This window comes from Salvelinus alpinus, chromosome 6, assembly GCF_045679555.1.
Source record: "Salvelinus alpinus chromosome 6, SLU_Salpinus.1, whole genome shotgun sequence".
In the NCBI taxonomy this organism is placed as follows: Eukaryota; Metazoa; Chordata; class Actinopteri; order Salmoniformes; family Salmonidae; genus Salvelinus; species Salvelinus alpinus.
The window spans coordinates 13,257,197-13,285,036 of NC_092091.1; the positions used below are offsets into that span (position 1 = coordinate 13,257,197).

Genomic DNA, 27,840 nt, shown 5'->3' on the forward strand with positions numbered 1-27,840 from the left:
AAATATACATATGTATAGATTTTACGGTTGTGTCTTTAGATTTGGTGGGGTCGCGAGAAATTGTGGAAATTGTGGAAAAATGGGGTCCCTAAATGAAAAAGTTATAATACCACTGATCTAAACTGACTGTTGAATACCACTGATCTAAACTGACTGTTGAATAGCACTGATCTAAACTGACTGTTGAATACCACTGATCTAAACTGACTGTCTAAAACTGACTGTTGAATACCACTGATCTAAAACTGACTGTTGAATACCACTGATCTAAACTGACTGTTGAATACCACTGATCTAAACTGACTGTCTAAAACTGACTGTTGAATACCACTGATCTAAAACTGACTGTTGAATACCACTGATCTAAACTGACTGTCTAAAACTGACTGTTGAATACCACTGATCTAAACTGACTGTTGAATACCACTGATCTAAACTGACTGTCTAAAACTGACTGTTGAATACCACTGATCTAAAACTGACTGTTGAATACCACTGATCTAAACTGACTGTTGAATACCACTGATCTAAACTGACTGTCTAAAACTGAGTGTTGAATACCACTGATCTAAACTGACTGTTGAACACCACTGATCTAAACTGACTGTCAATGAAATGAACACAGTACTGTACATACAATATATATATACAAAAGTATGTGGACACCCCTTCAAATGATTGGATTTAGCTACTTCAGCCACACCCATTGTTAACAGGTGTATAAAATCTCCATAGATAAACATTGGCAGGAGAATGACCTTACTGAATAGCTCATTGAGTTTCAACGTGTAACCGTCATAGGACCACCTTTCCAACAAGTTAGTTTGTCAAATTTCTGCCCTGCTAGAGCTGCCCTGGTCAACTGTAAGTGCTGTTATTGTGGAAACGTCTAGGAACAACAACGGCTCAGCCTCGAAGTAGTAGCTTTTGGTCATGTAGTGTACATCAATAAACCAAGAGGAACTCCAGCGCTACAGGGGACGAAGGTCGTGTAGAGGTCACAACACTGTTTCTATGGAGACTGCTGTGGAGGAGCGTTCCATGGTGTGGTAGAATCGCAGGCAGGTCTTGTACTGCAGGAGCTTCTCTGTCAGAAGGCTGCTTCCTACTCCTCTACTCTGCACCACACTCAGATCTAGGTACCTGGGACACAGGGAAGAAAGACTGCTAGGGTGGATCTGTCTCAATACGAGTACCTGGCTCAATACTGTCATCTCAAAATAGTGTCACCTGTCTCAACACAGTCACCCGTCTCAAGACTGGCACCCGTCTCAAGACTGTCACCCGTCTCAATACTGTCACCTGTCTCATCTACACAGACTATATTGATACTTCGTTCAGGTCACCACAAGGGGTCAAGGAAATTCTCAAATTTGTTTCACTGAAAATCTTGAACACAATATTTAAAGAACTAAAATGGCTTCCTGATCTCCTTTGCCTCATCTGCAATGACTATATTTATATTGATATATGAGATAATCTCATACTGTACCTGTAAGATATCCACCAGAACACCAGAGTGTTTATGGTCATCAACATGGCTAAGAAGAAGAAAAAATGCTCCAGATTCCCTTCATGCAGTGTGTTTGGGTACCAGTTACCTGTAGTTGGTCAGGAGAACAGTTCTATCAGTGGCCATAGGACTGAATCACCATAATGCAGACAGACCCCCATCAACCATTCCAACATGAATGTATGTTCCTCTTCAGTTTCTATGGTTACGATGATGCATCTGTTAGTGAAGCCTTTACCTCCAGAGAGTAGGTAGACCAGCTGGATGATGAGGGCTCCCAGGAAACAGCCCCCTCCGTAGGACAGGGTGAGGAAGTGCAGGGAGATGCTTCTGATATGACTGGGTGTCAGGTGGAAGGAGATCACAGAGCCTGGAACAGAGAAGAGAGGAAGGCTGGGAACAGAATTAATCATTAATTTGGTTCAAACGTCTCTTGTCTGTCTCTAATACACCAGTAGGGGTCATCCTAACCGTAGCTTCCAGAGTTCAGAATACTATCCACCGTGTTGGCAGTTGGTTCCAACACTCCAGATTCTAACTTCATCCCAAATACATACAGTTTAAGTCGAAAGTTTACATACACTTAGGTTGGAGTCATTAAAACTCGTTTTTCAACCACTCCACAAATTTCTTGTTAACAAACCCATAGTTTTGTCAAATCGGTTAGGACATCTACTTTGTGCATGACACAAGTAATTTTTCAACAATTGTTTACGGTCAGATTATTTCACTTATAATTCACTGTATCACAATTCCAGTTGGTCAGAAGTTTACATACACTACGTTGACTGTGCCTTAAACAGCTTGGAAAATTCCAGAAAATGACGGCATGGCTTTAGAAGCTTCTGATAGGCTAATTGACATCATTTGAATCAATTGGAGGTGTACCTGTGGATGTCTTTCAAGGCCTACCTTCAAACTCATGGGAAAATCAAAAGAAATCAGCCAAGACCTCAGGAAAAAAATTGTAGGCCTCCACAAGTCTGGTTCATCATTGGGAGCAATTTCCAAACGCCTGAAGGTACCACGTTCATCTGTACAAACAATAGTACACAAGTATGAACACCATGGGACCACGCAGCCGTCATACCGCTCAGGAAGGAAAGGCATTCTGTCTCCTAGAGATGAACGTACTTTGGTGCGAAAAGTGCAAATCAATCCCAGAACAACAGCAAAGGACCTTGTGAAGATGTTGGAGGAGCCTGGTACAAAAGTATCTATATCCACAGAAAAATGAGTCCTATATCGACATAACCTGAAAGGCCGCTCAGCAAGGAAGAAGCCACTGCTCCAAAACTGCCATTAAAAAAGCCAGACTACGGTTTGCAACTGCACATGGGGACAAAGATCGTACCTTTTGGAGAAATGTCCTCTGGTCTGATGAAACAAAAATATAAGTTAAAGCTTGGTTGCAAATGGGTCTGCCAAATAGACAATGACCCCAAGCATACTTCCAAAGTTGTGGCAAAATGGCTTAAGGACAACAAAGTCAAGGTATTGGAGTGGCCATCACAAAGCCCTTACCTCAGTCCTATATAAAATTTGTGGGCAGAACTGAAAAAGCGTGTGCGAGCAAGGAGGCCTATAAACCCGACTCAGTTACACCAGCTCTGTCAGGAGGAATGGAACAAAATTCACCCAACTTACTGTGGGAAGCTTGTGGAAGGCTACCCGAAACGTTTGACCTAAGTTAAACAATTTAAAGGCAATGCTACCAAATACTAATTGAGTGTATGTAAACTTCTGACCCACTGGGAATGTGATGAAAGAAATAAAAGCTGAAATAAATAATTCTCTCTACTATTGTTCTGACATTTCACATTCTTAAAATAAAGTGGTAATTCACCTAAGACAGGGAACTTTTACTAGGATTTAAAGTCAGGAATTGTGAAAAACTGAGTTTAAATGTATTTGGCTAAGGTGTATGTAAACGTCCGACTTCAACTGTATGCTGTCCATTGACATTCTAACTACATGTGGTGTCCATTGACATTCTAACTACATGTGGTGTCCATTGACATTCTAAATCTCTAACCCAGTTTGTCTCTGTGTACCAACAGTGTAGCAGCAATAGGTGTGTCAGAAATACGTGCTGGCTCTCCGTCACTCACAGGAGGGGGTGACGAGGGCCTCAGCCAGACCCAGTAGGATGTACTGGGGAGCCAGCTGGATGCAGGCCATGGAGGACACCTGTAGCACCTTCCCTGACAGGGCCTGCTCCGTCAGAGGATAGCCCTTCCTGTGGACCTCAAACAGGCCCGCTACCAGGACAGACAGGGACGCACACGCATGACCAAGCGCTGGGAGAGGAGAGGAGGGAGGGGAGGGGAGAGGGAGAGAAACAGAGAGATATGGAGAGAGAGAGACATTAACATTGACTGAGTCACTGATGAGGGTGGTATATGTGCATGTGTGTGCATGCTTGTGTGCCGTGTGCATCTGTGTGTGTGCTGTGTGTGTGTGCCATGTGTGCATCTGTGTGTGTGCTGTGTGTGTGTGTGTCATGTGTGCATGCCTACTGATGACTCTGGCAGGGGAGAAGGGTGTTTTCTCCATGGACAGGTAGCAGGAGGTGATGCACTCCATGAGAGGGGCCAGCAGCAGCAGAGGTAGGATGCTGATGAGGTTCATGGCACCGATGGGCAGGAGGAAGCTGTTCAGGTGCAGGTTAGAGTTCATGGTCTGAATGTAGTAGCCTGATGGAATCTGTGGAAGAGGTCAGGTCACATTCTAGGACAACTTTATGGAGCAGAAATAAACATTAGAGATTTGCCTTTTTTTACCCCCAATATCTGAAAAATTATGAATTTGCACTTTCCACTGAAACTAAACAAGGACCTGAAAATGTTCTAAAAATTTCCTTTGAAGCATGTCAGTGAAGAGACCTGATGTTCTCCATTACATTGACCTGCCTGAGTGAGGCAGGCGCGGTACAGTAGCTGCAAGCCGTACAGGGGGAAGAGTCTTCCCAGGACCTTGACGTTCTCCACGTGTGTCTCACTGTAGCGCCCCCCGTTGTTCTCCTTGGCGCGGTCCAGCCAGCTGGCTACGTCTCCACTCAGGTGGCGGTAGTGCAGGCAGCACATCTTCAGAGAGTTCAGGAACACCCCCAGAGTGGTCAGCAGGGAACTGCCTGTACAACAACCAAAATATAAGGTTCTAAATAAACAGAGTAAAAACTAACGGACAACTAGGGAAAGCTCAAAGCAAGTTTATTCACCCAATGAGTCAGACAGCTGAACAGACAAAGACATGATCCCACCAGCACAAGTATATATACTCCACTTTAGGCAGGAAGTTAAGTGATGTGGGTAATAAACTGTTCCTTCTCCCTTATTGTGACCTGACCTGGGGTCCTATTAATCCACAGCTCTCCACCCTTATCAGTGACGGCAATCATGTGATTGCCAACCCCCTGGCTCATATCCAACCTTAATTGACCGCACCATATACATTCCTCCTACACATAACCATTAATTTCTGGTGTAGCAAGTATTTCAAATTACAGCCCAACAACTGAAACCAGGGATATTTCACATTTCAAGTTTAGAAATCGGAACCTATCAACATCAATACTAGAATAGCCCACAACAAGCACATCAATACTAGAATTGACCACAACAACACTAGAATAGACTACAACAACCACATCAATACTAGAATTAAGTGATCGTGCTCGAGAAGCCGGTGTTTGGAGAAGATATTGGCACGGGTGTTGTTAGGCCTGAGACAAAGTCGAGGGCCGACAAACCATGCCAATATGTTCTCGAAACACCAGCTTCTAGGGTCATTATCACTTTTATACAACGGGTTACCAACATATTCAAATAATGGTTGACATATTTTCATTAAAAATGTCATTTTTATAAATGTATTCATACTATTTCATCCTTCCACAAGATATAGCCCCAACACAAAACTAGGGTTGCTAACCAAGCCGGCTGGTCGTTCGTTCTATCGGTTCGGTTGCCAGAGACACAACCCAGTCGTTCAGTCTTTTTGTTCTGTATCTATTGACGCGACCCAGTCGTTCCTTCTAAATGTTCCATTGCCATACTGGCTAGCAATGTTCTTACCCTTGCTTGCTAGCTAGCCAACTACAGCTAACTTACTGTCCCGTCAAACAGTGCAGCCAGAATAACAACAAAGTAGCTGCATTTGCATTTGTTCAAGCTGTATTCTAGCGACATTTATTTGGATATATCCATAACAATGAGCAAATGAGGCACGATTTTGCCTGGCATAGAAAATGTGCTCTCTCATCAGGACACTGTTGTGGAGCTAGCCAACAACACAGCTAACACAATCACTTCAAACCCGAAGCTGGAAAGATTGCAAACCAGCTGCACTTTGTATTGTTTTACCTTTTTTCAATTGACATTTCTTTGTATACTGTATATTCATAAAAACTTTGCTAGCTGATTCATGATTTCGACTGGCTGAGAAACTCTGCCTGCCTGTCTGTCTTGTTCCGACATGTTCATTACTATGGGACAGCTGGAGATCGAATTTGAATATTGAAACAATAAATGTTGGAGAGACAGACAGCAAGGTTTATACAAATCTCCATTGTTGAAAACTAAATGTTAGTCTAAAATAAATGTGAGATAATGTCTAGATGCATTTAATAGTGGAGATCAAGCTTATAAAATGCCTGGCTGGGCTGATGAGAAAGTGGATTGCGCAGTTAGATAGAACACAGTAAATAGGCATTTTAACATCATAGATTTAGCCAGTGGTAACTTGTGGAATAGACACCGGCTGGAATGCGGTTTTAACCAGTCAGCATTCAGGATAAGACCCACATGTTGTATAATAGACCACAACAACCACATCAATACTAGAATAGACCACAACAACCACATCAATACTACAATAGATCACAAAACATAGGTATATACATACACTGTAACACAAAGGTGAGACTGTCTGAGGTTGTGTTACCTTTCTTGGGCCTGAAGATAAGGTTGTTGCGGACCATGTGTATGGCGATGAGCATCAGCAGCACAGACATGAAGGGGATGAGGAAGCCCAGGTTGTTGGCCACTGACTGCTGGATGTAGGCGATTCCCAGAAACACTATCGTCGAGTTCAGGTTCACCAGCCAGTAGAACCTGAGAGGACAACATAATGACCAGGCTTGAAGGGAAACTTTTCGGAATGAAATGCAGGCCCTGTGATCTCAACATTAATCTTGGTACCCTTAACCAAATCAGCTAGTCACTGAGAGACTATATATATCAACACAGAGATTGGCAAAAGATACATCAAAATGGATCTTGTTACAAATACAATATACTCTAAAGAACAATGTATCAAACTAAAATACAAAATACTTTTGTTGTTGTAGTTAGATAAACTACAAATACATACAGGTAAATACATTTGCAAGTACACACCTTCACTACAACATTCTCAGTAATGGTAACATTTATTTTTTAACTTGCTATGACTGTGATATGTGGTTGTTCATCTACTGTACCTTAGTTGAATCCGTTGTAAGTTGCACTGGTTATGAGTGTCTGCTAAATGACAAACATTAACATTTAATTAAAAAAAATGAACAATCGCAAAGCACACTGGGTATTATTATTGGCCTTCTTTTGGGTGTGGAGGTCATTATTTTAATACCCAGCATGCTTTTCAACTGTTCTTTTTTACTTTGACATTTAGCACAGCGATTCTCAACTGGGGGTCGTGGGACTTGTACAGGAATATATATATATATACATGTTTTTAAAATAAAACATTATGTTGAAAGGCAAACGGTGCATCGCTTATTGTTGCTGACTTTACACATGCAGCGTGTCCGTAGTGGTAAAATGGCTAGCTACGTTCGGGCTCTGAGGGTTTTTGCGCTGCACACACTCACTGAACAATACCGCTCCCCCCCTCAGCGGAGCCTTGTCTGGCAGCGAACCAGTTCATTCCTTTAGAAAAAACATAGCTGGCATGACTGACTTGCTTAAACAAATGTGGTTTTAACTGACAATTGAGATGTGCAAACTATGGCATAAGGGGACGACGAGCGGATAAGAGGCAATCCGTAATTTCGAATAAGATATTCATAAGCGAGCTAGGACGGACGTAGTCAATATAACTATTTGTTCAGCACTTTTGAAATGTACAGCGACGAATTCAGAACATTGGCCGTTCTTACAGTATTGTCCTTGTACACCAAGTCAGAACCGTAGGATAGATAAAGGGGGCATATAAGCAGACAATGAAAGCTCTTACAATATTCAATGATTAACGTTACATTTCTCTAAAACAGGTTATAGGCTACATCTGCACCACCAAGTCAGAACAGTAGGCAAAATTAGGAGGGCAAACAGGACCAAATTATTAGGGTGAGGCACATGGGCTACTAACAGCTTACTACACAACATAACAGGTAGTACTTTCTTAGCTACAGTATACATAACTCCCTAGCACATTACATAATTTATGCAGCAGCATACAATACATTTTTGGACTCACCTTATTGTGCCATGCTCACTAGAATGGGAAGGTGGCGCTGTGGTCCTTTGTGGGTAAATTTTGTCATCAAACTCTGTCATCAAAGTCTGATATTCTCTGGATTTATGGTTCTTTCAAGACAACTGGGAACTCTGAAAAAAACAAGTTTGAATCATGATGACGTCAGTGATCTTCATGTCGGCGCTCTAGAAAGAGGCCCAAGTTCCCGACGAGTTACCAGTTGTCTTGAACTTACTGAAATCAGATTTCACAGTTCTGAGTTTCAGGTTGTTTTGAGCACGGCAGAAGTCATGCTGGATTGACACCATGGCCAATGTTGAATGTTTATCCTTTTAAGCTTGGAAAAGAGACCCTTTAACCAAGATTTGGACCACACACCACTCCACTGAATAGCAGGCTAGTGATTGCTTTGCAATGCTTGCAGTTAGCCACTGACTCCTTCCAAACCACTCATTGTTGAATTTGCGATTTCCAACTTGTTGTGGAAATGTTTATGTCCAGTGGTCGGTGAGCACCGATACGTTTTTCTCTACATTATTTCTCTTCATATGACAAGGATTAAAAAGGATTTGCCAGTAGTTTGTCGACTTGATTCATGATGACTGATAGCCTGCTAGCTAAGATTTGGAGCCTTCTTGGATGGGCACTTCTAATGTAACTCCATGGCAGCACCCAAGGGGCTTGAATTTTCGATCTTGAAAATACAAATTACATTGGAGTGTAGTTCAGTGTAATTAAAGTTACAATATACATATTTCAAATACATGTAACAGAAATACTGCCCATCTGTGTGTGTGTGTGTGTGTGTGTGTGTCCACCATGACTGCTAACGTAACATATCACAATCATATCAACTATATTTTCCCTCAACAAAGTATTTATAAAAAATTACATATACATTTATATTTAGTTCATTTAGCAGACGCTCTTATCACACCATAGTTCTATCAGACTTCTGATACCATTGCAGGGTGAAAGGGTGAAGCGATTAAAAAAAAAAATTGTATCGAAAAGTATTTAGAATTTTGAAAATACAAATTACAGTTGTGTAATTCAGCCCAGCATAATTCAAATGACCTAAGTAATTAAAATTAAAATGCGTATTTCAAATATGTAACATAAACACTGGCATAAATATCTGCCTACTACCCAACATTGTTACATTTCCTTATCAAAGAAACCACACCTCCTGTAGATACAGAGTACACAGTCAAGTAGGAAGACACTCCCTGTCCTCTGGTATAGAGCTCAATGAAACAGAAAGTAATATTTGACACTGCCATTGCTTAACCTACAGGAGAGAGCACCAAAATAGCCGACCATCTAGAACTGTTATGTTGCTCCATCTGTCTGGATCTACTGAAGGATCCGGTTACTTTTCCCTTCAGACACAGCTGTATGCAACGTCATCTTAGTCTGACTTCCATCCAAACCACATCCTCTGTAGACACAGAGTTTCACAGCCCAGTAGGAAGCCACTCCCTCAATGAAACAGAAAGTAATCTGACAAACTGTTGCTGAACTTTCGGGTGAAAGCACTAAAATGGCTGACAATCAGAAACTGTTCTGTTGCTCCATCTGTCTGGATCTACTGAAGGATCCGGTGACTACTGCCTGTGGACACAGTTACTGTATGGGCTGTATTAAAGAATGCTGGGATCAGGATGTTCTGAAAGGTGTCTACAGCTGTCCACAGTGCAGACAGACCTTCACTCCAAGGCCTACTCTGAAGAGAAACACCGTGCTGGCGGAAGTGTTGGAGAATTTGAAAATGGCAGATTTCCAAGGTACCACTCCTGCACACTGTTATGCTGAACCTGAAGATGTGGAGTGTGATGTCTGCACTAGGAAAAAACGCAAAGCTGTCAAGTCCTGTCTGGTGTGTCTGGCTTCTTACTGTGAGACTCATCTCCAGCCTCACTACTATGTGCCCCCACTAAAGAAGCATAAGCTTGTCAATGCAGTGACAGATCTACAGGAGAAGATTTGCCCTCATCATGACAAACTGCTGGAGGTTTACTGTCGTACCGATCAGAAGTGTATCTGTCTGCTGTGTGTGATGGATGAACATAAAGGCCATGATACAGTGTCAGCTGCAGCAGAGAGGACTGAGAAACAGGTAATATGCTAAATATTACTCTCCCATTATATGCAGTATACTTGTTTACATAAAGAATTGCATCATTATTGGACGGATCAAACCACATGACATTAATGTCAACCGATCCAACAAAAAATGGAATCTATAGCATACCTTCAATGTAATATCCACCATTATAGAGTAGCAAGTGCAACATAACCCAGACCAAAAACTAGAATCTATTAGCATGCCTTCAATGTAATATCCACCATTATAGAGTAGCAAGTGCAACATAACCCAGGCAGGTCCATCTCTCCAGCCCTCACTAAAACATAAAGGGTGGGTTTCCCAGACACCAATGAAACCTAGTCCGGGACTAAAAACAAGCATAAAGTGGCAATATGTAACTTTTTGGGCACCTGACCAAATTAACATAGAAATGTGAGTTATAGGTCTGTCATTCTACTTGAAAGCAAGTCTAAGAAGCAGTAGATATGTTCTATGTGCGCTATTTCTATGCTTCCCGTTCTTAAATGATTTTACTTTCGGTTTTGTTCACCAGCTTCAAACAGCTGAAACAAAAATGGAAAATATATTTCTCAGCGGTTTAGATGGTACAATGACTCTCTACACTATACTTGCTTATTTTGTCACTTAAACTGAAATTAGGCGAACTATTAGAGTTTTAGCAACCAGGAAACGGCTGAGCGATTTCTCCATAGTGCAACTTTAATAGAGAAACTCAATTTAAAATGCTGTCTAGGTTAGGCTTGATCCGTGTCTGGGAAACCACCCCAACATGCTGTTTAGTCCAGGATTAGGCTTGATCCGTGTCTGGGAAACCACCCCAACATGCTGTTTAGTCCAGGATTAGGCTTGATCTGTGTCTGGAAAACCACCCCAACATGCGGTTTAGTCCAGGATTAGGCTTGATCTGTGTCTGGGATACCACCCCAACATGCTGTTTAGTCCAGGATTAGGCTTGATCTGTGTCTGGGAAACCACCCCAACATGCTGTTTAGTCCAGGATTAGGCTTGATCCGTGTCTGGGAAACCACCCCAACATGCTGTTTAGTCCAGGATTAGGCTTGATCCGTGTCTGGGAAACCACCCCAACATGCTGTTTAGTCCAGGATTAGGCTTGATCTGTGTCTGGGAAACCACCCCAACATGCGGTTTAGTCCAGGATTAGGCTTGATCTGTGTCTGGGAAACCACCCCAACATGCGGTTTAGTCCAGGATTAGGCTTGATCTGTGTCTGGGAAACCACCCCAACATGCGGTTTAGTCCAGGATTAGGCTTGATCTGTGTCTGGGATACCACCCCAACATGCGGTTTAGTCCAGGATTAGGCTTGATCTGTGTCTGGGAAAGCACCCCAACATGCTGTTTAGTCCGGGATTAGGCTTGATCCGTGTCTGGGAAACCACCCCAACATGTAGACAACTTAAATAAGTATGCTGAACTCTCAAAGAGATTTCCTTTTGGTATGGCAGAGTTTCTACTAGTAAAGTATGTAATGTGTTTTTGAGCAGCAACAGTTGGTAGAAACACAGGAGGAAGGGAAGCAGAGAGCCCAGAGGAGAGAGAAGGAGGCGCAGGAGCTGAGACAGGCTGTAGATGCCATTAAGGTGAGTTTAAATCAAGGTTCAAATGATGTGGGTGTCAATGGTTCTGGGGCTCTGGGTTTGGGGAGCCAAGAGGAACAGGGGGTTTACAGTCCTGGTGAGAGCTGTGTTTTTCTGTCTTAACAGGAGTCTTCATGGGTAGCCGTGGATGACTTTGAGAGAATGTGTACCATGCACGTCCTTTCATATATCCGCTCCATTGAGAGAAAGCGTTCTGAGGTGAAGGAGCAGATCAAGGCCCAGGAGACGGCTGGAGTGAGTCAGGCTGAAGGACTTCTGAAGCAACTGGAGCAGGAGGTTTCTGAGTTAAAGAGGAGAGATTCTGAGCTGGAGCAGCTGTCACACACAGAGGATCACATCCATTTCCTCCAGGTAACGTTACTCTCTGTCTTAGACAATGTTGTCAGTGAATTCTGTTTGAGCTCCAGAAGTCCTTGACTCAATTCATTCTGAATTTATTTTCAGAGTATCGATTCTCTCTGTGACCCTCCTGGACCAAAGGCATTACCTAGCAGTTTGGAAGCAGTGAAGAAATTTGTCTCTGAACAGAAAGAGCGAATGGAAAATACATGCAAGGAGGAAACCGACAAGATCTTGAGTTGTCTCGAAAAAAAAATGTGTATGGCTAGTAGAATCTTATCTACATTGAACCAAAATATAAACGCAACATGTCAAGTGTTGGTCCCATGTTTCATGAGCTAAAATAAAAGATCCCAGAAATGTTCCATCAAAAATAGATCATTTATCTCAAATGTTGTGAAAAACTTTGTTTACATCCCTGTTAGTGAGCATTTCTCCTTTTCCAAGATAATCCATCCAACTGACAGGTGTGGCATATCAAGAAGCTGATTAAACAGCATGATCATTACACAGGTGCACCTTGTGCTGGGGACAATAAAAGGCCACTCTAAAATGTGCAGTTTTCTCACACAACACCATGCCACAGATGTCTCAAGTTTTGAGGGACTGTAATTGGCATATTGACTGCAGGAATGTCCACCAGAGCTGTTGCCAGAGAATTGAATGTTAATTTCTCTACCATAAGCTACCTCCAACAGCGTTTTAGAGAATTTGGCAGTACATCCAACCAGCCTCACAACCACATGTATGGTGTTGTGTGGCCAAGCGGTTTGCTGATGTCAATGTTGTGAACAGAGTGCCCCATGGTGGCGGTGGTGTTATGGTATGGGCAGGCATAAACTACGGACAATGAACACAATTGCATTTTATCGATGGCAATTTGAATGCACAGAAATACTGTGTCTGTGAACAACATATGCATTATCTCTGTAATTCCCAGTCATGTGAAATACATAGAATAGGGCCTAATGAATTTATTTCAATATATTTAGGTTCAGTATAATTTATACATATGTTATGTCAAGTGAAAAAAATCATAAAATCATTATTAAGGTGGTTGAATTGCAGTGAGAAGTAATACATAATGATTGAACTTTCTCTTGGTACGTTTCTGGTTAAAGTAATAAGAGTTTTGTAATTCTAAGGTAAAAGTTTTGTGAATGACTCTAACTCTATCTGTCTTCACAGTGACACATCCATCTTCACCACCTGTGCAAGAGTACAGCACGAGAAGTGGATTTTTAAAAAGTGAGTAATAATTATTTTTGCCTCTGGCGCTCTTCTTCGGTATAATGGTGTTCGCAACAATTATATGTGCATTCCGCCACCTACTGTGCGGCTGGATAATAAAGCTCCCAAAAAATTAAATATTGAGGGACACACCCACTCATTCAAGGGTTTTTCTTTAATTCATGAGGTAGTCACCTGTAATGCATTTTATTTAACACGTGTGCCTTGTTAAATGTTAATTTGTGGAATTTATTAATGCGTTTGAGCCAATCAGTTGTGTTGTGACAATGTAGGGGTGGTATACAGAAGATAGCCCTATTTGGTAAAAGACCAAATCCATATTATGGCAAGAACAGCTCATATAAGCAAAGAGAAACGACAGTCCATCATTACCTTAAGACATGAAGGTCAGTCAATCAAGTGCAGTCAAAAAAAACAAACGCTATGATGAAACTGGCTCTCATGAGGACCGCCCCAGGAAAGGAAGACCCAGAGTTACCTCTGCTGCAGAGGATACGTTCATTAGAGTTACCAGCCTCAGAAATTGCAGCCCAAATAAATGCTTCAGAGTTCAAGTAACAGACACATCTCAACATCAACTGTGATGAATCGGTTCCGACCTAGAATATGTGGACAACTATAAATACCTAGGTGTCTGGTTAGACTAACTTCCCTTGCAGACTCATATTAAACATCTCCAATCCAAAATCAAATCTAGAATCGGCTTTATATTTCGCAACAAAGCCTCCTTCATTCACGCTGCCAAACTTACCCTAGTAAAACTGACTATCCTTCCGATCCTCGACTTTGGCGATGTCTTCTAAAAAATAGCTTCCAATACTCTACTCAGCAAACTGGATGCAGTCTATCACAGTGCCATCCGTTTTGTTACCAAATCACCTTATACCACCCACCACTGCGACCTGTATGCTCTAGTCGGCTGGCCCTCGCTACATATTCGTCGCTAGACCAACTGGCTCCAGGTCATCTATAAGTCTATGCTAGGTAAAGCTCCACCTTATCTCAGTTCACTGGTCATGATAACACCCACCCGTAGCACACGTTCCAGCAGGTATATCTCACTGATCATCCCCAAAGCCAACACCTCATTTGGCCGCCTTTCCTTCCAGTTCTCTGATGCCAGTGACTGGAGCGAATTGCAAAAATCGCTGAAGTTGGAGACTTATATTTCCCTCACCTACTTTAAACATCAGCTATCTGAGCAGCTAACCGATCGCTGCAGCTGTACATAGTCCATCTGTAAATTGCCCACCCAATCTACCTACCTCATCCCCATACTACAACTACAACATTTTCAGACAAGATAGAACGACCAAAGGGGGCGGTGTTGCAATCTACTGCAGAGATAGCCTGCAGAGTTCCGTCCTACTATCCAGGTCTGTACCCAAACAATTTGAACTTCTAATTTTAAAAATCCACCTCTCTAAACACAAGTCTCTCACCGTTGCCGCCTGCTATAGACCACCCTCTTCCCCCAGCTGTGCTCTGGACACCATATGTGAACTGATTGCCACCCATCTATCTTCAGAGCTCGTGCTGTTAGGTGACCTAAACTGGGACATGCTTAACACCCCAGCCATCCTACAATCTAAGCTTGATGCCCTCAATCTCACACAAATTATCAATGAACCTACCAGGTACCACCGCAAAGCCGTAAACACGGGCACCCTCATAGATATCATCCTAACCAACTTGTCCTCTAAATACACCTCTGCTGTTTTCAACCAAGATCTCAGTGATCACTGCCTCATTGCCTGCATCCGTAATGGGTCAGCGATCAAACGACCTCCACTCATCACTGTCAAACGCTCCCTGAAACACTTCAGCGAGCAGGCCTTTCTAATCGACCTGGCCCGGGTATCCTGGAAGGATATTGACCTCATCCCATCAGTAGAGGATGCCTGTCTATTTTTTTTGAATGCCTTCCTCACCATCTTAAATAAGCATGCCCCATTCAAGAAATTTAGAACCAGGAACAGATATAGCCCTTGGTTCTCTCCAGACCTGACTACCCTTAACCAACACAAAAACATCCTATGGCGTTCTGCATTAGCATCGAACAGCCCCCGTGATATGCAACTTTTCAGGGAAGTTAGAAACCAATATACACAGGCAGTTAGAAAAGCCAAGGCTAGCTTTTTCAAGCAGAAATTTGCTTCCTGCAACACAAACTCAAAAAAGTTCTAGGACACTGTAAAGTCCATGGAGAATAAGAACACCTCCTCCCAGCTGCCCACTGCACTGAGGATAGGAAACTCTGTCACCACCGATAAATCCACTATAATTGAGAATTTCAATAAGCATTTTTCTACGGCTGGCCATGCTTTCCACCTGGCTACCCCTACCCCGGTCAACAGCACTGCACCCCCCACAGCAACTCGCCCAAGCCTTCCCCATTTCTCCTTCTCCCAAATCCAGTCAGCTGATGTTCTGAAAGAGTTGCAAAATCTGGACCCATACAAATCAGCCGGGCTAGACAATCTGGACCCTTTCTTTCTAAAAGTATCTGCCGAAATTGTTGCAACCGCTATTACTAGCCTGTTCAAACTCTCTTTCGTGTCGTCTGAGATTCCCAAAGATTGGAAAGCAGCTGCCGTCATCCCCCTCTTCAAAGGGAGGGACACTCTTGACCCAAACTGCTACAGACCTATATCTATCCTACCCTGCCTTTCTAAGGTCTTCGAAAGCCAAGTCAACAAACAGATTACCGACCATTTCGAATCCCACCACACCTTCTCCGCTATGCAATCTGGTTTCAGAGCTGGTCATGGGTGCACCTTAGCCACGCTCAAGGTCCTAAATGATATCTTAACCGCCATCGATAAGAAACAATACTGTGCAGCCGTATTCATTGACCTGGCCAAGGCTTTCGACTCTGTCAATCACCACACCCTCATCGGCAGACTCGATAGCCTTGGTTCCTCAAACGATTGCCTCGCCTGGTTCACCAACTACTTCTCTGATAGAGTTCAGTGTGTCAAATCGGAGGGCCTGTTGTCCAGGCCTCTGGCAGTCTCTATGGGGGTGCCACAGGGTTCAATTCTTGGGCCGACTCTCTTCTCTGTATACATCAATGATGTCGCTCTTGCTGCTGGTGAGTCTCTGATCCACCTCTATGCAGACGACACCATTCTGTATACTTCTGGCCCTTCTTTGGACACTGTGTTAACAACCCTCCAGACGAGCTTCAAAGCCATACAACTCTCCTTCCGTGGCCTCCAACTGCTCTTAAATACAAGTAAAACTAAATGCATGCTCTTCAACCGATCGCTGCCTGCACCTGTCCGCTGGACGGTTCTGACTTAGAATATGTGGACAACTACAAATACCTAGGTGTCTGGTTAGACTGTAAACTCTCCTTCCAGAATCACATCAAACATCTCCAATACAAAGTTAAATCTAGAATTGGCTTCCTATTTCGCAACAAAGCATCCTTCACTCATGCTGCCAAACATACCCTCGTAAAACTGACCATCCTACCGATCCTTGACTTCGGCGATGTCATTTACAAAATAGCCTCCAATACCCTACTCAATAAATTGGATGCAGTCTATCACAGTGCCATCCGTTTTGTCACCAAAGCCCCATATACTACCCACCACTGCGACCTGTACGCTCTCGTTGGCTGGCCCTCACTTCATACTCGTCGCAAAACCCACTGGCTCCAGGTCATCTACAAGACCCTGCTAGGTAAAATCCCCCCTTATCTCAGCTCACTGGTCACCATAGCAGCACCCACCTGTAGCACGTGCTCCAGCAGGTATTTATCTCTGGTCACCCCCAAAACCAATTCCTCCTTTGGCCGCCTCTCCTTCCAGTTCTCTGCTGCCAATGACTGGAACGAACTACAAAAATCTCTGAAACTGGAAACACTTATCTCCCTCACTAGCTTTAAGCACCAGCTGTCAGAGCAGCTCACAGATTACTGCACCTGTACATAGCCCATCTATAATTTAGCCCAAACAACTACCTCTTCCCTTACTGTATTTATTTATTTAGCTCTTTTGCACCCCATTATTTCTATTTCTACTTTGCACATTCTTCCACTGCAAATCATTTACATTTTTTACATTTAAGTCATTTAGCAGACGCTCTTATCCAGAGCGACTTACAAATTGGTGCATTCACCTAATGACATCCAGTGGAACAGCCACTTTACAATAGTGCATCTAAATCTTTTAAGGGGGGGGGGGGGGGGGGGCAGAGGGATTGCTTTATCCTAGGTATTCCTTGAAGAGGTGGGGTTTCAGGTGTCTCCGGAAGGTGGTGATTGACTCCGCTGTCCTGGCGTCGTGAGGGAGTTTGTTCCACCATTGGGGTGCCAGAGCAGCGAACAGTTTTGACTGGGCTGAGCGGGAACTGTACTTCCTCAGTGGTAGGGAGGCGAGCAGGCCAGAGGTGGATGAACGCAGAGCCCTTGTTTGGGTGTAGGGCCTGATCAGAGCCTGAAGGTACTGAGGTGCCGTTCCCCTCACAGCTCCGTAGGCAAGCACCATGGTCTTGTAGCGGATGCGAGCTTCAACTGGAAGCCAGTGGAGAGAGCGGAGGAGCGGGGTGACGTGAGAGAACTTGGGAAGGTTGAACACCAGACGGGCTGCGGCGTTCTGGATGAGTTGTAGGGGTTTGATGGCACAGGCAGGGAGCCCAGCCAACAGCGAGTTGCAGTAATCCAGACGGGAGATGACAAGTGCCTGGATTAGGACCTGCGCCGCTTCCTGTGTGAGGCAGGGTCGTACTCTGCGGATGTTGTAGAGCATGAACCTACAGGAACGGGCCACCGCCTTGATGTTAGTTGAGAACGACAGGGTGTTGTCCAGGATCACGCCAAGGTTCTTAGCGCTCTGGGAGGAGGACACAATGGAGTTGTCAACCGTGATGGCGAGATCATGGAACGGGCAGTCCTTCCCCGGGAGGAAGAGCAGCTCCGTCTTGCCGAGGTTCAGCTTGAGGTGGTGATCCGTCATCCACACTGATATGTCTGCCAGACATGCAGAGATGCGATTCGCCACCTGGTCATCAGAAGGGGGAAAGGAGAAGATTAATTGTGTGTCGTCTGCATAGCAGTGATAGGAGAGACCATGTGAGGTTATGACAGAGCCAAGTGACTTGGTGTATAGCGAGAATAGGAGAGGGCCTAGAACAGAGCCCTGGGGGACACCAGTGGTGAGAGCGCGTGGTGAGGAGACAGATTCTCGCCACGCCACCTGGTAGGAGCGACCTGTCAGGTAGGACGCAATCCAAGCGTGGGCCGCGCCGGAGATGCCCAACTCGGAGAGGGTGGAGAGGAGGATCTGATGGTTCACAGTATCGAAGGCAGCCGATAGGTCTAGAAGGATGAGAGCAGAGGAGAGAGAGTTAGCTTTAGCAGTGCGGAGCGCCTCCGTGATACAGAGAAGAGCAGTCTCAGTTGAGTGACTAGTCTTGAAACCTGACTGATTTGGATCAAGAAGGTCATTCTGAGAGAGATAGCAGGAGAGCTGGCCAAGGACGGCACGTTCAAGAGTTTTGGAGAGAAAAGAAAGAAGGGATACTGGTCTGTAGTTGTTGACGTCGGAGGGATCGAGTGTAGGTTTTTTCAGAAGGGGTGCAACTCTCGCTCTCTTGAAGACGGAAGGGACGTAGCCAGCGGTCAAGGATGAGTTGATGAGCGAGGTGAGGTAAGGGAGAAGGTCTCCGGAAATGGTCTGGAGAAGAGAGGAGGGGATAGGGTCAAGCGGGCAGGTTGTTGGGCGGCCGGCCGTCACAAGACGCGAGATTTCATCTGGAGAGAGAGGGGAGAAAGAGGTCAAAGCACAGGGTAGGGCAGTGTGAGCAGAACCAGCGGTGTCGTTTGACTTAGCAAACGAGGATCGGATGTCGTCGACCTTCTTTTCAAAATGGTTGACGAAGTCGTCTGCAGAGAGGGAGGAGGGGGGGGGGGGGAGGAGGATTCAGGAGGGAGGAGAAGGTGGCAAAGAGCTTCCTAGGGTTAGAGGCAGATGCTTGGAATTTAGAGTGGTAGAAAGTGGCTTTAGCAGCAGAGACAGAAGAGGAAAATGTAGAGAGGAGGGAGTGAAAGGATGCCAGGTCCGCAGGGAGGCGAGTTTTCCTCCATTTCCGCTCGGCTGCCCGGAGCCCTGTTCTGTGAGCTCGCAATGAGTCGTCGAGCCACGGAGCGGGAGGGGAGGACCGAGCCGGCCTGGAGGATAGGGGACATAGAGAGTCAAAGGATGCAGAAAGGGAGGAGAGGAGGGTTGAGGAGGCAGAATCAGGAGATAGGTTGGAGAAGGTTTGGGCAGAGGGAAGAGATGATAGGATGGAAGAGGAGAGAGTAGCGGGGGAGAGAGAGCGAAGGTTGGGACGGCGCGATACCATCCGAGTAGGGGCAGTGTGGGAAGTGTTGGATGAGAGCGAGAGGGAAAAGGATACAAGGTAGTGGTCGGAGACTTGGAGGGGAGTTGCAATGAGGTTAGTGGAAGAACAGCATCTAGTAAAGATGAGGTCAAGCGTATTGCCTGCCTTGTGAGTAGGGGGGGAAGGTGAGAGGGTGAGGTCAAAAGAGGAGAGGAGTGGAAAGAAGGAGGCAGAGAGGAATGAGTCAAAGGTAGACATGGGGAGGTTAAAGTCACCCAGAACTGTGAGAGGTGAGCCGTCCTCAGGAAAGGAGCTTATCAAGGCATCAAGCTCATTGATGAACTCTCCAAGGGAACCTGGAGGGCGATAAATGATAAGGATGTTAAGCTTGAAAGGGCTGGTAACTGTGACAGCATGGAATTCAAAGGAGGCGATAGACAGATGGGTAAGGGGAGACTATCTACCATTCCAGTGTTTTACTTGCTTTATTGTATTTACATCGCCACCATGGCCTTTTTTTGCCTTTACCTCCCTTATCTCACCTCATTTGCTCACATTGTATATAGACTTATTTTTGTACTTTATTATTGACTGTATGTTTGTTTTACTCCATGTGTAACTCTGTGTTGTTGTATGTGTCGAACTGCTTTGCTTTCTCTTGGCCAGGTCGCAATTGTAAATGAGAACTTGTTCTCAACTTCCCTACCTGTTTAAATAAGGTGAAATAAAATAAATCAATAAAAGTCCAAATTTGAGATATTTGGTTCCAACCGCCATGTCTTTGTGAGACGCAGAGTAGGTGAACAGATTATCTCCGCATGTGTGGTTCCCACAGTGAAGGATGGAGGAGGAGGTGTGATGGTGCTTTGCTGGTGACACTGTCAGTGATTTATTTCGAATTCAAGGCATACTTAACCAGCATGGCTACCACAGCATTCTGCAGCGATACGCCATCCCATCTAGTTTGCGCTTAGTGGGACTATCATTTGTCTTCAACAGGACAATGACCCAGCACACCTCCAGGCTGTGTAAGGGCTATTTAAGCTTTTAACTGATGTATAACACTTGTATTTTCATGAATGCTTAATATTACGAATGTTGCATTTTTGAATTTCGCGCTCTGCAATTTCACCGGATGTTGGCCAGATGGGACGCTAGCATGCCATTGATCAGCAAGAAGTTTTAACCAAGCAGGAGAGTGATGGAGTGCTGCATCAGATGACCTGGCCTCCACAATCCCCCGACCTCAACCCAATTGAGATGGTTTGGGATGAGTTGGACCGCAGAGTGAAGGAAAAGCAGCCAACAAGTGCTCAGCATATGTGGGAACTCCTTGGAAAAGCATTCCAGGTGAAGCTGGTTGAGAGAAAGCCAAGCGTGTACAAAGCTGTCATCATGGCAAAGGGTGGCTATTTTGAAGAATATCAAATATATTTTGATTTGTTAACACTTTTTTGGTTACTACATGATTCCATATGTGTTATTTCATAGTTTTGATGTGTTCACTATTATTCTACAATGTAGAAAATAGTAAAAATAAAGAAAAACCCTTGAATGAGTAGGTGTGTCCAAACCTTTGACTGGTACTTAATATATATACAAACTATCAATAACGAAAATGCAATTAAACTAAATCAGCATGCTTTTCTAACAACATTCTAATCAGGTCCCTACACAGGCTCAGAAGGACATTTCCTGGCGACAGTACTCCTTACAGTGCTTATGCCGTGAAGTCTTGGAGGCCCCAAAAAACTTCTCGGCTTCAGATATAATGATGTCCAGCTTCTTGGACACTTATGCAATACAATTAATAACTGTGGCTATAAATGCTACAAAATCCAATACGTGTATCAAGATCACTTGACTGACGTATAACATTTGCAACTGGTTCAGCACTGTGGCCTCTTTTTATCCTCTATGGGATTGGTATCGTCGCTAACGCGGTTGAGCTAACGTGAGCTAATGTGATTAGCATGACATTGTAAGTAACAAGAACATTTCAAGAACATAGAACATAGACATGAACAAGAACATAGACATGTCTTATATGGGCAGAACGCTTACATTCTTGTTAATCTAACTGCGCTGTCCAATTTACAGTAGCTATTACAGTGAAATAATACCATGCTATTGTTTGAGGAGAGTGCACAAGTATGTAATTGCAATTGTATCAATAAAGCAATTAGGCACATTTGGGAAGACTTGATACAACATTTTGAACAGTAATGCAATGGTTCATTGGATCAGTCTAAAGCGTTGCACATACACTGCTGCCATCTAGTGGCCAAAATCTAAATTGTGCCTAGATTGCAATAATACATGGTGGCCTTTCTCTTAAATTTCAAAGATGATGAAAAAAACACACAATTTTTTTTTTTTTCATTGTATTATCTTTTACCAGATCTAATGTGATATTCGCCTACATTACTTTCACATTTCCACAAACTTCAAAGTGTTTCTTTTCAAATGGTATCAAGAATATGCATATCCTTGCTTCAGGTCCCGAGATACAGGCAGTTAGATTTGGGTATGTCATTTTAGGCGAAAATTGTAAAAAAGGCTCTGATCCTTACATTTTTCCTAATTTAGCAGACGCTCTTATCCAGAGCGACTTACAGGAGCAATTAGGGTTAAGTGCCTTGCTCAAGGGCACATCGTCAGATTTTTCACCTAGTTGGCGGAGATTAGAACCAGCTACCTTTCGGCACCGGCCCAACTCCCAGCTGTCCACTTCATGAGTCAATAATTATGCAAGCCACAATGCACACTCCTTTTGTTATTTTGTTAAACATGATATCAACACCATACCACTCCTGGTTACTTTGACAGCATCTACTTTTCTCAGTGCCTTCTTCACCATCCTTGTGACTTCAAAAGGGTTTCCCAAAGAAACATCCTTATCCAAAAACTTACTCCAACAAGCAACGATTCATCAGAATAAATTTTCGCCCCTTTTGTTCCATTCTTGGACTTCACTATTGTCCACTCATCTTCAAACACTTCTGCTTCCTCCATCTCAACCTCTCTCTCCGTAGCCTCTGTTCTTCTTACATTTACATTTACATTTAAGTCATTTAGCAGACGCTCTTATCCAGAGCGACTTACAAATTGGTGCATTCACCTTATGACATCCAGTGGAACGGCCACTTTACAATAGTGCATCTAAATCTTTTAAGGGGGGGGGGAGTGAGAAGGATTACTTTATCCTATCCTAGGTATTCCTTAAAGAGGTGGGGTTTCAGGTGTCTCCGGAAGGTGGTGATTGACTCCGCTGTCCTGGCGTCGTGAGGGAGTTTGTTCCACCATTGGGGGGCCAGAGCAGCGAACAGTTTTGACTGGGCTGAGCGGGAACTGTACTTCCTCAGTGGTAGGGAGGCGAGCAGGCCAGAGGTGGATGAACGCAGTGCCCTTGTTTGGGTGTAGGGCCTGATCAGAGCCTGGAGGTACTGAGGTGCCGTTCCCCTCACAGCTCCGTAGGCAAGCACCATGGTCTTGTAGCGGATGCGAGCTTCAACTGGAAGCCAGTGGAGAGAGCGGAGGAGCGGGGTGACGTGAGAGAACTTGGGAAGGTTGAACACCAGACGGGCTGCGGCGTTCTGGATGAGTTGTAGGGGTTTAATGGCACAGGCAGGGAGCCCAGCCAACAGCGAGTTGCAGTAATCCAGACGGGAGATGACAAGTGCCTGGATTAGGACCTGCGCCGCTTCCTGTGTGAGGCAGGGTCGTACTCTGCGGATGTTGTAGAGCATGAACCTACAGGAACGGGCCACCGCCTTGATGTTGGTTGAGAACGACAGGGTGTTGTCCAGGATCACGCCAAGGTTCTTAGCGCTCTGGGAGGAGGACACAATGGAGTTGTCAACCGTGATGGCGAGATCATGGAACGGGCAGTCCTTCCCCGGGAGGAAGAGCAGCTCCGTCTTGATTCTTAATCTCCAATCACCGCCTTGTTTCTCGATGTCCACAATATTGCTACGCACCCATTATTTTTTCACTACCGCCTTTCTCTCTCTCTCTTTCGCACTTTTTGCCTCCTCCCATCTCTCTCTCACTCATGCCCACACTCCCGCCTCCCCCCACACACACAGCACTGACCTAGTATGTTTTACGACCTCTTTTGCAGACTATCGTACCATGGAAGTGGATCCCAACACAGCATGTGCAACTCTCTCTCTGTCGAACAGAAACAAGGAGATAGCATGGAGTGACAAGGCCCAGGCCTCTTCAGACCATCTAGACAGGTTTACTTACTATCACCAGGCTCTGTGCAAAGAGGGTCTGTCTGAAATCTGCTACTGGGAGGTAGAGTGGAGCGGGGGGATCGTTGATGTGGCAGTCTCATACAGAGGGATCAGCAGGAAAGGTTGGGGCAATGACTGTTGTTTTGGACACAATGATCAGTCCTGGAGTTTGGTCTGCTCTCCCTCCAGTTGTTCATTCTGGCACAATAATAACTACAAAACCAACATCCCTGTCCCCCGCGCCTCCAGAGTAGGAGTGTACCTGGACCACAAGGCAGGTACTCTGTCCTTCTACAGTGTCTCTGACACAATGACCCTCCTCCACAGAGTCCAGACCACATTCACTCAGCCCCTCTATCCTGGGTTTGGAGTTGATTTAGGATCATCTCTAAAGATATGCCCCCTGCCAGTATGACAATGCTCTAACAACACTCAAACCCCTCCTAACATGTTATGGTCCTGGTACAGTAACCCTAGGCTTGCTCTACTGACGTTTTACTCACTTTATTTTTGTTAAATATGCTGTGCCAGATCCTTTTGTAAAAAGCATTGCACTGTTAAAAAAGGAGTGCCGATATTTTTGGTAAAGGGTTTGTAGGCATTTCATGGCGCATGTGGCAAATACAATTACATTTTTTTCGATTTTTTATTCCATTCTAATTTCAGCTCGTCTATATTAGTAGTGTCGTGGCTGAATCAGAATTAGTTAGGTAACATAGATAAATAAGATGTTTTATCTTATTCTTGTCATTAGAATGTCTTCTTTTGGACTATACTGTTGGCAGTTATCCCTTCTCAGCTAGGGCTTAGTCACTTGGGGCCCAGAGAGGGGAGAGGTCAGGCTTGTCTTCATATGTCAATGTATCTGTTAAACCATGTGATGCTATGAAGAATATCAGAAGGGGAGGAGGACAGAATGGAGGCTTGTCTTCTTATGGGAATGTGTCTGTAACTATTGTATGTCCCCTCTGAGGTTGCCCTTATCTTGACCTAGTATATGACCTAAGAGGCTCACTGTCTTTTCTGAGCTTGTCCAGGAGTGGGTGTATTTGAGATGGGAGTATCTGGAATTGACAATTGATATATGCCATTGGATGAGGTAATGTTTTCGTACTAAGTGGTACCAAGAACGAGATTAGAATCTCGTTTTAGGAGACCAAACTGAACGATAATTTATAGCTAATGCTATCTAGCTATGGGATACTCCTCTTTCAAGTAAAAGGTTCTTTGTAATGTTCCTAAGATCGTTTGTTCGTCATGTGAGTTGAGAGGGGTGTGTCTTGGCTATAAATTATACTAAGAATTGTTTTGTAGGGACTCTCATTCATTTCAATTCATTTATAGACACTGAATTGATCTGAGAGTCAAAAAGGGCTATGGTGAAGTTCATATATAATTAAAGATGGACTTTATAATATAACTCTGACTTGTGTGTGGTTGGCTCTCTCATCATTGAGTAATACAGGAAATTACCACGACAGTAGATGGGCAAGCACTCATGGCTTCATATGTGTTTTTGATTGTCAGATTAATCCAATTAAAGTAAGATTGGTATGACTTTTGTTTTGTCCAATACAACAGGTTAAATGTGTATAGTACAGTTTCGTTACTGTTTCAAGGCATCACCTCTACCCTGTTGAGCACATACACACACCCCACTATAATGCAACAACCCACCAGTTGAAGAAGGAGAGTAGCTGGTGCTGGTCGTAGCCCTGTAGTTTGTATGGCCCCATGGGACAGAGGATGGCACGGATGCCCCCGATGCCCAGGGCAGCTGCAAGCAGGCCAGTGTAGAACAGGATGTGCCGTTCCCGGTGCTCCATTTGGTGAATCATGTTGTGCGTGTCGATGTAGAAGTCCTCGAACGGGAACGCCACCACTGGGAGCATGGCTGTGCCTGAGGGAGGACGGGGGAGTGGAATCAGAATTCCATTAGAGGGATTTTATTTAGATTGGGAAAATGTCAATAGTATGGGGCAAAGTAGGGATCTGAGAAGTAGAGAGCTCAGAAGTAATTCAGCCCTAATGTGTCAATTATTTAGAAGGGATGATCCATCAATCAATTGTATTTTTATAAAGCCCTTTATCCAACAGCAGTTGATGAACCAGACTTGTGGAGGTCCACAATTTGTTTTATTGAGGTCTTGACTGATTTCTTTTGATTTTCCCATGATGTCAAGCAAAGAGGCACTGAGTTTGAAGGTAGTCCTTGAAATACAACCACAGGTACACCTCAAATTGACTCAAATTATGTGAATTAGCCTATCAGAAACTTCTAAAGCGTGTATGTAAACTTCTGACGCACTGGAATTGCAATACAGCGAATTATAAGTGAAATAATCTGTCTGTAAACAATTGTTGGAAAAATGACTTGTGTCATGCAAAGTAGATGTCCTAACTGACTTAAATAAACTATAGTTTGTTAATAAGACATTTCGGGAGTGGTTGAAAAATGAGTTTTAATGACTCAAACCTAAGTGTATGTAAACTTCCGACTTCAACTGTACATGTATTTATGTCTCTAGACGAAGGGGGGCAAATTACGGCCCGCCGGCCGTATCCGGCCCATTGGGCACTTCAACCCGGCCCGCAAGGTCCTTTTTACTTTATAAAAATGTTTTTCCCTTTTTTCTCCCCAATTTCATGGTATCCAATTGGTCGTTACAGTGTTGTCCCATCACTTCAACTCCCGTACGGACTCGGGAGATGCAAAGGTCGAGTGCCGTGCGTCCTCTGAAACACGACCCAGCCAAGCTGCACTGCTTCTTGACACAATGCCCACTTAACCCAGAAGCCAGATGCATCAGCGTGCATGCACACGGCCCACCACAGGAGTCGCTAGAGTGCAACGGGACAAGGAAATCTCAGCCTAACCCGGACAAATTGTGCACCGCCTCATGGGTCTCACCGCCTGGGATCGAACCCGGGTCTATAATGACGCCTCAGTGCCCTATGCGCAGCGGTCTCATTTTAACAAACAATTGGCCCCCCCAAAAAATGTGTCCCTCCGTTGAATTTCAAAATCCTGATGTGGCCCTCGAGACAAAATGTTTGCCCATCCTTGCTCTAGACCAAAACTAGCCTTACAGCTGAACTACTCAAATGGCCAAGGTGTTTCGAATGAAGTAGTAAAAAACCTTTGTTGGAAGCCATAACACAGTGCAGAGCCAAAGTCAAACATCTGTCTCTCATTATGAGTTTTGCAGTGCAATATAATGCAGTGCAGTCCACACATCCTCTCCTTCAATGCAAATGTCAAGTAAACTCAGAACGTTAATCTCTGTCCCTCCACCGTGTAGTTTCTCTAAGAGACTATAATACTTAGAAATCATTCCGCATTAAGAAATAGATAATGATTAGGCATTGAGAAATTAAAGCTTTGAAAAAAGTAAAAATGATGTTCCATGAATTAAATCGGTTTGAACAATAAGTACTCCCTATACCAATACACAAGGATGAGTGTTCAACATCAATGTTCCACTCATCCCCCTCCCCTTGAAAACAAACAGGAGCACCTTACCAAAGAGATGGAGCAGAGTACACAAGTAGAGCACCTTGGTTCTCCCAAGGCAGGTATCAGCAAACCATCCCACCATGACAGGAGTGAGTGTACTGGCCCCCACAAAGCACAGGTTAACGGTAGCAGCCTGGTAGTGATCATAGCCCAGCTTCACCGTACAGAACAGGATCATGTTACACACAATCCCAAAGAAGGTGAACCTCTCAAACAGCTCCACCAGCAGGATGCAGATGATGACTTGGAGCTTTTTGCGGGTCTGCTGGGGACGGTTCTGGGGCAGCCCCCTGCTCGGGCACGGGGTCATGGAGGGCCGACACAGCTGGTGGTGCCCCCCTTCCATGGGGGGCCGACGCAACTGATGGTAGTGCCACCCCTCTTCCGGCAGCCCTTGGAGGTACACTGCCACCATACTGCCTGCCTGGTTATCTGTCT

The 27,840-nt window shown here is 44.4% G+C and overlaps 2 protein-coding genes across 2 annotated transcripts; one reads left to right on the forward strand and one right to left on the reverse strand.

Annotated features, from left to right (window-relative positions):
• Nucleotides 1–27,817, reverse strand: slc15a5 (solute carrier family 15 member 5). Its single transcript, XM_071405468.1, has 9 exons — nt 27,409–27,817; nt 25,563–25,785; nt 6,458–6,627; nt 4,426–4,646; nt 4,033–4,219; nt 3,625–3,813; nt 1,752–1,883; nt 1,493–1,601; nt 1–1,143 (listed from the first exon to the last, which is right to left on the reverse strand). The coding sequence occupies exons 1-9, from the start codon at nt 27,815–27,817 to the stop codon at nt 999–1,001; spliced, it is 1,785 nt and encodes a 594-aa protein (XP_071261569.1). The 3' UTR covers nt 1–998.
• Nucleotides 9,484–25,305, forward strand: LOC139578176 (E3 ubiquitin/ISG15 ligase TRIM25-like). Its single transcript, XM_071405467.1, has 6 exons — nt 9,484–10,112; nt 11,608–11,703; nt 11,827–12,072; nt 12,166–12,319; nt 13,249–13,308; nt 23,768–25,305. Exons 1-6 carry the CDS (start codon nt 9,537–9,539, stop codon nt 24,298–24,300), a joined length of 1,665 nt encoding a protein of 554 aa, XP_071261568.1. The 5' UTR covers nt 9,484–9,536; the 3' UTR covers nt 24,301–25,305.
• Nucleotides 27,818–27,840: the final 23 nt, after the last annotated feature.